The sequence below is a fragment of the Phlebotomus argentipes genome, unplaced genomic scaffold, assembly GCF_947086385.1.
Source record: "Phlebotomus argentipes unplaced genomic scaffold, Phlebotomus argentipes genome assembly contig_15, whole genome shotgun sequence".
In the NCBI taxonomy this organism is placed as follows: domain Eukaryota; kingdom Metazoa; phylum Arthropoda; class Insecta; order Diptera; family Psychodidae; genus Phlebotomus; species Phlebotomus argentipes.
In genome coordinates, this window is record NW_026776181.1 from 16,124,022 (window position 1) to 16,134,895 (window position 10,874).

At 42.9% G+C, this 10,874-nt stretch overlaps 1 protein-coding gene across 1 annotated transcript; it reads right to left on the reverse strand.

Moving 5' to 3' along the window:
* Window positions 1-5,320: 5,320 nt before the first annotated feature.
* Window positions 5,321-10,796, reverse strand: LOC132262369 (sterol regulatory element-binding protein 1). The gene is made up of 7 exons (XM_059761632.1): window positions 10,691-10,796; window positions 10,377-10,585; window positions 9,685-10,311; window positions 7,843-9,625; window positions 7,657-7,768; window positions 7,278-7,439; window positions 5,321-6,244 (listed from the first exon to the last, which is right to left on the reverse strand). The coding sequence occupies exons 2-7, from the start codon at window positions 10,477-10,479 to the stop codon at window positions 5,888-5,890; spliced, it is 3,144 nt and encodes a 1,047-aa protein (XP_059617615.1). The 5' UTR covers window positions 10,480-10,585; window positions 10,691-10,796; the 3' UTR covers window positions 5,321-5,887.
* Window positions 10,797-10,874: the final 78 nt, after the last annotated feature.

Consider the following 10,874-nt stretch of genomic DNA (forward strand, 5'->3'; position numbering starts at 1 on the left):
TCCACTTGAATACCAACAGGACATTCTCGCAGTGCGAGTAAATCTCAATCTTTCACTTGCAGCTGCGTCCTCATGTTGCTCCACTCTCGGCGACACCCTTAGAAAATCCCGCCGAACGGATGGGAAACACCTCGGCCGACTGAGAGGGTTAATTAGAGCCTTTCACACTCAAGCTGCGACCGTGAGAAGGAATATTGGACAGAATTGCGACTCAAAGTGCAAGAAATAAACCTCTTTGCAGTGCATTTTCAGCTGAAACTATCACAGAATTGCTCTTACAGCACAAGAAGGACGAGGAAACCAATGATTTTATTCGTTGGTGAATGCAACGATTTTATATTGAATATAGCAAACAATTACAATACATGTAATTATGATTTTACCACAATTTCTTTGAAGAATTACAGACACTTCCAGAACTTCAGTGGTTCTTAAAACAAGCGTTTCACTCATTTCCCCCTCCTTTTTCGGAATTCTATGGATTTTTCCAACTGCTTAAAGATTCACAACCTCAAATTTAGAAATCTTAGACCTAAAAAGACGCCATTTTTACTTGCGTGCCTCTGGAAACTTACGGAGAAACAGTATTTTAGACATATTTGAAGTTTCCAGTGGATTTTTTTTATGTTATCCAATTTTCAGTCACTTTTTTGGATGTAATTTGGAACATAACCTAAAAATTACCTTAAAATATCAATAAGAATCCTTGAAAAAACGTATAAGACATCGAAAATGAGCTGAAATTTGCTATTTCAGAGTAGAAAATCAATCAAACTGTTCTCAAAATAGACAATTTTGTATCCTGAAACAATATTTTAGAGGTTATGATATCAATCTTAGCATATTTAACATGAGTTTCACATTGAAAACTTGTGATCTTCATCAGATTTCATTATTATTATTATTCAGGTAAATGTAAATTATCAGTTTAGGCGCAAGATTGAATGATTTTGTAGGTTATTTAGTGAGAAAGTTTGTCTTTAATCAATGACATAACCTAGAAAAAATAATGAAAAATTCTTTTTCTCCAAGTATTCAATTGTACAAATTGTAATTCAACAAGAATGACAATTGTTTAATTTCTTGAGAGCGCCTGAAAGACTGTCGAAATATGCGTGCAATTTTTCCCATCAAAATATTTCTCTTACCGCATTGAAATGTGGAGTGAAATTAATATTTCTGAGTGAAAACATAGTGATGAAGGAGTTTTAAAATAACAATTTACCAAGTTGACTTGGCAATTGCAGAGCAATAGATGCACTTGGCGTCTTCTTAAGTCTCCAGAGACATTGCGGAACTCCTTCCACGACGATCTCAAAGACTCGCGCGCGAGCTTCCTTATTCATATTCCTCCCAATTCGCGTGTTATGCAATTGAGGCGAAACGTGGGGGATGAAAAAAATCCACCATCTCAAGAGACATTCTCTCTCTGTGTGTGTTGAAGCAGTGGGGAAAACTACGTGGAAGTTGATTAGTTTAATTTATGAAATCCATGAATTTCCCTCGGTGACGATGGCGAAGTTGCAAGTTTACCTGGGAATCCTCGTGAGGTGTAAGCGGAATGTCAACTCATCCATATACACGCGAAAAGGATACGCAAGGACGACGGCACAATTTTCTTCTCACACACTGCTGTGGGAATTTTCTTCGGGGAAATTCGCAATTTCTAGCTTTATTGCAAGAAGTGCAAGAGGAGTTTTCTTTTTCCTCTCCTTCTTCCCAGGACACGTAATACTCATTCAATTTCCCCAAAATTTCCTCCCTCAATCGTCTTTCAGCTGGAGCCCAAAGTTCGCTGCGGATTGACTCAATTCTCATCCTTATTTTTCATCACACTCACAAACACACGCTGGAAGATGCTGAATAAAGTTTTCCCATTCGTTCCCACCAACTAATATACAATATTTTCTCTTCGTCACATTAACATGATGGTCTGCAAAGTTTTCCCGTCAAATGCTGCGCGACTCTGTCCGGGAACTTCCCTTGGCGCTGGAAATACTTTGGGATTCTTCACGGCAACTTCCTCGGGAGAATGCATTAATTCTGCGTGCGCTGGAATTCCAAATGAAGAGCGACACGAGGAGGTTTTGATGAAAAACATCGCCAGAACTTCACTTTTCGCAACTTGTGTGCGCTTTGCAGAGCACAAAAAAACAACAGGAGTTAAAAATAGTTGACTAATTGACCGAAGAATTATTCTGCAACAAAATCCCCATTTTTCCATAAAGACACTTTCGCGCCCAAGCAGCGCGGCAAGTCGAGAACGACTACAAAAAGATGCCCAAAAATTGGTCAATTCTGGGTTGTGGAGCATACATTTATCGGTCATATGGAATACTCATGTGACTCGATTCCGACCGGGAATTAGCACACACGATCGGCCCTGAAGTTGACATCAAGCGGAAGATAATATGTCTAAAATCTGTATAAAGAATCCCTAACACTTCCCAACACTTTAGATTTCATGGATTGCTTATGGTGAAAACACAGCTTTTGTCATTGGACAATTGTTTTAGTTCATCTCTTTCTTCCCCACACGAATCGTGTATTTTCCTTCCTGCTCACGACATTTTTATGTCGAGTGTGTGCCTGCAGTTTTCTCGTTGGGCAACCCGCGCTGAATTTGACTTTGACGTGTCTGACAATGCGCTTGCTGTCAAAATGGTCAAAATAGACAAATTTCATATCGACGGGTGAATCGAATACTATGAAAAGTCGAATTTTCATAGTTTACGTCTTATGTATTTTTGGAAAGTCCTTGACCTGTTCTGTCACTAAAAAAAATTTGAGACTTCTATCTTAAGAGGCAATACTAAGAAATCTACTTTATCCGAAAAGCACAAATGTAGAAATTTTTCTTGCGCTGCGGCGTAAATTATGGAAAGTCAACTTTCCATAGTTTACGCTGTACATTTTTTTTACATCCGCGTGAAAAGTCGTTATTTAATAAATTTGGAATGAGACATTTTCATCACATTTAATAGTTATCCTGTATACTTTGTGACATCTTCTATCCAAAAATTTATTTTAAATAATTTACGACACATCACCTTATAACAAATGAACCAGTAAACAATGCCGCGATACTGTAAAATTAGTGAGAAGAGAACGACAATATGCAATAACAAATTGTATTTGAAACACATTTTTCTTATGACTTAATTATTTCAATCGAGGACGAGGCAAAAATTCCGAGATGTGTCCCAAACTGCAATCATCCGCATAAAACTTTTTTTTCCGATTTAAAGATTTTCAGGATTTTTCTAAAACATACAGACTTTAAATAGGAATAATATATGATATATTTCAATTTTTTTTTCAAATGAGAACTTCAAAAGAAAAGTACATGTAAAGTATGAAAAGTCGATTTTTTGGAACTAGTTCATATGAAATGTACTTGAAGACTATTAAAAATCGACTTTTGCAAACTTATTGTTTCAGTGTGTCTATTAACTTTGCCATATTTCAGTAAAAATTCAAATAAACACCAATAAAATAAACTAATACATATATCAAATAATTAATATAGACCTATTATTATCACTTTAATGAACGATTCGCGAATGTTTGAGGTGAAATTCGGTAAATTTTGCAGCGAAATTGGAAATAAATTTTCAATTCGCTCTTCTGAAAAATGGCGATTTCGTCTTTTCATAGTATTCGATTCACCCGTCGATATGGAAAATGGAGAAAATCGTCAATGAAATGAATTTATATTGTGGAAAAAACTCAAAAATTTAATGATTTCGTCCATAATGAGTCATAATTGTGGAGAAAATCGGATTGTGTGAAGGCGCCAAAAGTTGATCTGCAGACCAAAATTCTGAAGGGAATCTAACGGGACCGAGCCGAGATGGTATGAGCAAAATGCTGTGTTTTCACCATTACAACAAGACTAGAACCGACTCATAACTGGAATCTAACTAAAATCTACCCGAAAAATGATCGAAATCTAACTGTCATTTCTAAAATTCACGTTTTCACATAACATTTGATAATTTTCTTTCGCTAAATGGCACTTTTACCAAAATTTCTTGATCATAATCCTCTTCACTATTTTTATATTTTATTTCTAACTCAAAATCGCAACAGTTTTTTAAAGAAAAACAATGAGGTTATGTTTCACTTTAGCATTGTTTCCTAAAATCACAATTTTCATAATAATGTGAGAATATTTTCCGTTCATTTCATTTTCAGTTCAAGAATTTCTACTTTAAAATGTTTTTAAGTCTTAAATCAGTCACATAACCTAGAAAAGCATGTCAAAGATTAAAACTTCGTTTGAAATTAATTGCTGAGAGTAAAATAATCAGTGGAAAATCAAAGCTGTGAGCGAAATTTTGCATAAATTGCAACACTTCCACTTCCTTAAACTTCTACAGATCTGTACACCACTTCTGACCATATTATCTCCGCTAGTTTGACACTCGGGCTCCTCCTGGTGACCGAGGAATTAGAGTTTGGATAATGCCAATCAAATTGATTATTCATAAGATTATCCGAGAACTCGATAAATCGATGCCAGAGGCTCTAATTAATTGTATATTAAGTGCAAAAGTTTTCATGTGATTTCCTCGAAATGCGTTCAAGATGGTGGCGCTTCATGCGCTTAGGAGATTTCAGCGAACGGCACAGAAAACACGTGACGCATGACTGCTATTTCTTAGTCATCTGACGACCAATTTTTCATCACGGCCGCGACTCGAAAATGTGTTACACAAACTGTCACATTTTCTGGTCTGATTATCCTTGTGTCACTTGGGAATCTTCACTTTCTTTCAGCCTTCTAAGTTGGAGAAAATCCCATTAAAATTCATTCATAGAGAAAGTGTGTTTTCTTCAGCAGCATTTTAACAAAATTGCTGTAAAGCCGATTTTTCCATGGGCTTTTTTTGTGTGTGCAAAAAGGCTACAGAAGAAGAGGAAGAGATTAAGCACTTCCCATCGCCTTTAGAAAGAAGAAAAAATCCCACACATACTTTGGCCTGTAATGATTTCTTTTTGCTCTTTTGCGACGCAAGAACAAGAATTATCCTCTCTCGTTCTTTGTGGTGCACAAAAAGAGGCCATTTCAGCGTATGTCCTTCGGTGCGAATTGTCAGCAAAACAGGTCACAAAATATCACAGTCAATTAACAAAATGTTTCCTTTTCTGCATTTTCACCCTCCGGCAGTGCCAAGATGGACAAAAACTGTCCCTCCGCCTTGGCGAAAATGCAGTTCAACAAAACACACAGATTGCAAATGAGAATTTAATGAATTTTCTGTGTTTATGGCGCAACAGAGGAATTACTTTTAATTTCCCTCACTCATAAATTCGCTTTTGAGTTTTAGTGGCTTTTATTACAAAAACAAGGGGATAAAACAGGACATTAAACTACTAAGAAAAGTCATACATTACAGAGCTTTCTAGGTTTTTTTTTCTTGCGGGATGAGAGAAAAGTAATTTTCTCACTAAACTACTGAAAATTTCTCAATATTTATCTACAATTATTGCATTACAACTTGATTTTCAACATATTTTGCAGCAATTCAAGTGCAATTTTACAACAATTCATCTTAAATCTGCTTCTCTTTAGACAATTTTAATCAATTTTAGACAATTTTCATAGTCAATTACGTGGGAAAATAGATAAATATTATGTTTCTTTAGTGTCAATCTGACGGATAAATATAATTGATCGCTCTTTCTCTCACTTTCTCTCTCTCTCTTAATCTATAGAAAATATTCAGATGATATTCATCCAAAGTACAAAATATCAAATAAAATTCACTTAAAGCTTCCCAAGGTTCAACGCAAAATGAAATACTTAGTCTCAAAAGTAACCGTGATAGAAATGATAAGGATATACACAGTGAAATGAATAGAATGGATAAAGTAAAAACACTCAATTTGTGACTGTTCCGCTGCCCAGAGACTTCATCAGATTGTAGCAATCCTGCAGGCGCTTCTTGTCGCCCACCTTCTCCAGACTCTTCACCGCCTCCGCCAGCATCCCGGCGCGCTCGCCCGGCGTCGACAGCAGCGGCGCCGGCAGGTATTTGCAGGCCACATAGAGTGCCGCCGCTTTCTGCCTCTCGCCACTCTCCCACTGTTGCTGGCTGCGATCCTTGCCGCAGATGATCGACGGCTTGCTGGAGCGATGCCTCAGCGTGCGATCCAGCAACTCCTGCGTGCGTCCCGGCGAAGCGCCAGCCATCAGCCGGTAGACAGCCTCGTAGAGATACACTCTCTGCTGCACATTCTGCGAAGAAAGCCCGGAAAACATCAGTTTTATTGATCTTTTCATCTTCTAATTGTCTAAATTGACTAAAAAATTACACTTTCTAACGAGCAAAATGCTGTAATTTTCACTAATTGTTTGTTCTTGGACAAATAACTTGAGCTCCTATTTAACACTTCATAAAAAAACCTGTGAAAGGATTTGGGCCGCAGTTGTGCGGAAGAAATGGTACAAAAGCGTTAAACGGTAGTTAAAAACATACAAAAAGCAATTTAACAAGTCCAAATTATATGTCGAATTCCCTTTATGAACTGGCAAAACACTGGAGATATTGTGGCGGGAATGCCATTATCATGGCGGCCTTCTCCTTCTCATACGATCCTCGCTGTTAGCATTACTTGACAGTGACGCTGAGAAACGCGCGAATCAATCAATCGGATCGTGATCGCGGAGTGAAGCAGTGCTTTTACCTAGAGGAACAGGGGACGCAGCAAGATGGGGCGACAGAGGGCGTTGGTTACATATAGCCAACTTCATTATGATAAAGTATTTGGAACTTCAAAATCAAAGCGCTTTATAATGGAAATGTCTTCTAGACATTCCAAACTCATGATTTAATGTGGATTTAGAGCAAAATAAGAAGTGTCCTAATTTAATTTTCGCTGCTGTAAACGCAGCTTTTTCTGCATTTTTCAATATATCAGCATAGAATTGAAATATCGCCATGATTTCAACGCCATTTTAAAGACCATAAAATTCTAATTAATTCATATCCTAATCAAATTATCTCGAAAATTGAAAGAAATATTGATTTTTTAGCACCAAAAGTAAAAATGGCCTAAATTTTCGCTACTGTAAATCAAAACTAGACTAATTTGTTCCAAAATTGCATGATTATTGATTGAAAAGTCATTTAATCTGTGTTTTCTTCAAAATCGACCAGGAAACTCTTTGTTTTCCAATTCATTCAGCTTCAAAACTTCTCAGAAATATTCTAAAATTAATTTCAATTCATAAATTGAAATGATTCTGAAAGAACACCGAGAAAACTCACCGGATTCCCATCCGTGATGAGACGCAGCAGATCCAAATCCTCCTGGAAGTGACGCACAGTGACATCACAGACTGGCGTGTAGTTGGGCACATTCTTCACACTCAATTCCCAGAGCGCCGTGCGTGATTCCAGCAGCCAATCGCACACCAGAAGTTGCACCAGCTAGAAAGACGATTCCATGAGTGACTCAGCAGATGATTGGAGAATTTCCTGGCCAGCCTGGGATGAGTGGGCAGATCTCGAGGGTTGCACTGTAGAAGTACTGCAGCTTTCGAACTCAAGACGTGCAGTGTTTTACAATGCACCCACGCGATCCGCCAAGCGAAGCCGGCAGAATTCCTGAAGACAGAGAGGAAGAAGACGAGTTAAGATTACTCACCAAAGTGGGTTGTCTGGCTGAGCTGCACTTGTTGAAGGTTAAACTCGTTCGCAGATGTTTGCTTCCTCTCAAACACTCATTGAAGACATCTGAGAAATTCACAGTTTCCTCCCTGAAAAGGCACAAGAAAGGACAAGCAGAAGTCAGAAGAAGATTCAGAGAATCTCAGCGGTTGAATTGACTCACAGAAGTCTCTTCTTGGCCATGAAGGCCGCCAGGAGCGCCAATGGAAGCTCATCTGTGGCCTCCTTGAGAACCTTCGGCAGCACATTCACGCGATTGTAGAGATCCTTGGCCTTGTCATCCTCGCCCAGGAGCCAGAAAGCCGCCACACTGATCAAGCTGCACCACCAATTCGTCACGGAATCGCCCAGCGCGTCCATCTCCGGACTCTTGAGCGTGTCAATGAGGAGTTGCGTGAAGTAGAGCACATCGCAGATCTGTGTTCCCGTGCAGCTGGTCATCAAGTTCGAAGTCTGCTTCGCTGCCTTCGTCCCTGAAGACGCCGGACCGCATCCGACCAGGCACTGAAGCGCTCTCTTCAGCAGATGCTCGCGATATTCGCGCGTGGCGAACGCCAGCGGATCACACTTGTTCTCCAGCTGACTGAACTCCTCACTCAGCCCAGAACCGCCGAAGCGGAAGGTGTGATTGAGGAAGTATCGATAGCCATACGTTGTGAATTGCCACGTGAGCTTCGCCGGAACATTTCCACACACCGCCAGACGCTCCGCCTTGGCCTTGCTGACGTAGTAGCGCGAGAAGAACTTGAGGACGCGCGGATAAGTCTGCTTGACGCGCAGCGCGGCCGTTAAGTAGATCTCCATGAGTTCATCCGGCGCCATGAGCTGCGACGCCGCGTCAGCCATGTTCACTGCGCACAGTGACAGCAGCAATCCGTGGTTGTCCTGCATGTCCGTGGCCAGATGGAGTTGATTCAATCTGTGGTAGATCAGGGAGATTTCCTTGGCTGACGCCAGAGCTTCCGTGCGTGCTTGCACGGGGCAAAACAATCCGCCCGCCTTGCGACTCAGCCACCGTCCAATCCACAAGCGATGCAGAATCATCCGGATGTATTGCCAGGAATTGGCCATGAAGCATTCCAAGCGCGATGTCGGCAGCGATAAGCCAAACATCTGCAGACATTCCTTGTACTCCTGATAAGCTTCAGTCGCATTTCCCGCCTTGAATTCCACCTCGGCGGACTTCTTGTGCCTGGCAAATTCCAATCCCACCTTCGACTTGCTGCTCAGCACCGGATCGCCGTAGACGAGCATCTTGATGAGACAGAACCACGCAATCACCACATTCACCAGCCACAGCAGCAGCGTGCCGCCGAAGGAGTTCCAGGACAGCTCAGAGTCCGCATAGTCATCGTTGGAGAGCAGCGTTCGGCCCGCCGAAGTGGAGTCGTCGCCAAAGAAGGCTCCCGATCCGCCAGATCTGGACAGCAAGTGCCTGAAGGGATTCACCGTGAGCACAGCGAACATCACCATGCACAGCATAATCCGCGAATTCGCCGTCATGCCGCGCTTCACGCTGCGCAGCAGCTCAGACTCCTCCGGCGCCTCCTCCTTGATGTGCTCCTCGTACGGCGACGGCGGCCCGGAGACCTCAGACGGCGACGGAGACATTGAGTGACTGGATTCGTCGCTGCGCGGCGGCGTCATCAGGTTCGAGCGCGAGATGTACTCCTCCTTCTGCGGCTGTCCAGTCAGGAGAAGTCCCTTCAGCGATTTCGCATCCTTCGCCGCCGATCTCAGCATGAAATTCTCCGCCTTCAGCTTCTCATTCTGCCGACGCATGTCCCGAATCGTCTCCACGGCCTTCCGCAGCACAGCGGACTTGTTGAGCTTCGCATTCTCGCCCACCATCATCGTCTTGAGCTCCTCAATGCGATCATTGATGGAGCGTCGGTACTTCTTCTCAATGGCATTGTGAGCGCTTCTCTTTCCCTCCTTGGGTTTTCCTGATAAGAAAACGCGTCAGTGTGACAGAGAAACAGCATCCAATAAGAGACAAACTCACCAGTTGACCATCTGGAGATGGGAATCTTGTTCTCGCTGTCCAGCATCACGGGAATCCCTGTGGCCAGCAGTGTTCCCTGCACCAGAGTCCCCGGCGCCGCTGTTGTGGAGTAGACAACACTGGGATTCGTCTGCAGCAGCACCGAAGGCTTGTCCGACACGGCGACGCTCTGCAGCGTCAACACCTGCGAAACCTGTTGCATCTTCGGCGTCTTTGGCTCCTGCTTCACCAGCTTCTTGGCCAGGATGAGTGTGTTCTGCGGCGTGGTGAACATCTGCTGCACTGGGGCGACTTTCGTCACGATCATGGGACTCACGCTGACGCTCGTGGCGGTCGTTGTGGCCGCCGGCGGCGGAACTGGGGAGAAGCTGGCGCCGAGCACAGGATCTGAGGGCATCAGGGCGCTGTACACGGGCTGCGGCGAGGGCTGTGGTGGCGAGACGAAGCCCTGAGAGGCGGGAGAGATGCCCGGCGACGGGGACTCCTTGGCGTCCTCGCCACTGCTGGAGATCTGGCTCATTGGCGATCCCATCGAGGCAACGCTGTGCGGCGACAGTGTGCCAAAGTCCTCATTGTCCGGCAGCTCGAGATTCTCAAAGTTCGGAATGTCCGTCATCTGCAGCAGATCTGAAACGCCCAGACAAGATGATGAACAACAATCCCAGCGCTGAAGACAAAGCCCAGAAACTCACCCTCATCGGAGATCTGGCTGAAGTCGAAGCCGTCGGCGCGGAAGGTGTCGATGTCCATGTCCATCTTGCCGAAGTTCATCCAATCGCCCGGATCTTCCATCATCGCAATAAGAGTGGCGTGTTTTCACCGTGCGAGAATCTTATGTCCACTTTCAGCCAATCGCAGACAAGAATTGAATCATACGATGTGACGTCACGAGAAATCTAACCTGAAATTGCGACAACGCAGCATCAGAATCGGAGCCATCCGGAGGGAAGAGGGCGATAATTGTGCCGAATTCCGGGCATAAACAAGAGCTGGACAGTCAACTTACAAGATCTAATCACTGGGACCTTCTGAAGTGCATCCAAACAGATAATTTTTATCACTTTTGCGTCTTGTGAAATTCATCGCTGTTGCACTCTTGACGTTCGCACCGTTTTTGACAATCTTTCCGCGAAGATTTTGGGACATGCGACTTCGGCTGTCCCAAAGTGATGCAATCCAAATTCACCACT

Excerpts from the sequence above, each read along its gene's own strand:
- LOC132262369 (XM_059761632.1), bottom strand. The coding sequence starts at position 10,479 with ATGATGGAAGATCCGGGCGATTGGATGAACTTCGGCAAGATGGACATG. Across the intron at positions 9,626-9,684 it reads CATCTCCAGATGGTCAACTG|GAAAACCCAAGGAGGGAAAG; the intron begins GTGAGTTTGTCT and ends TTTTCTTATCAG. Across the intron at positions 6,245-7,277 it reads TCATCACGGATGGGAATCCG|AATGTGCAGCAGAGAGTGTA; the intron begins GTGAGTTTTCTC and ends CTTTCTTCGCAG.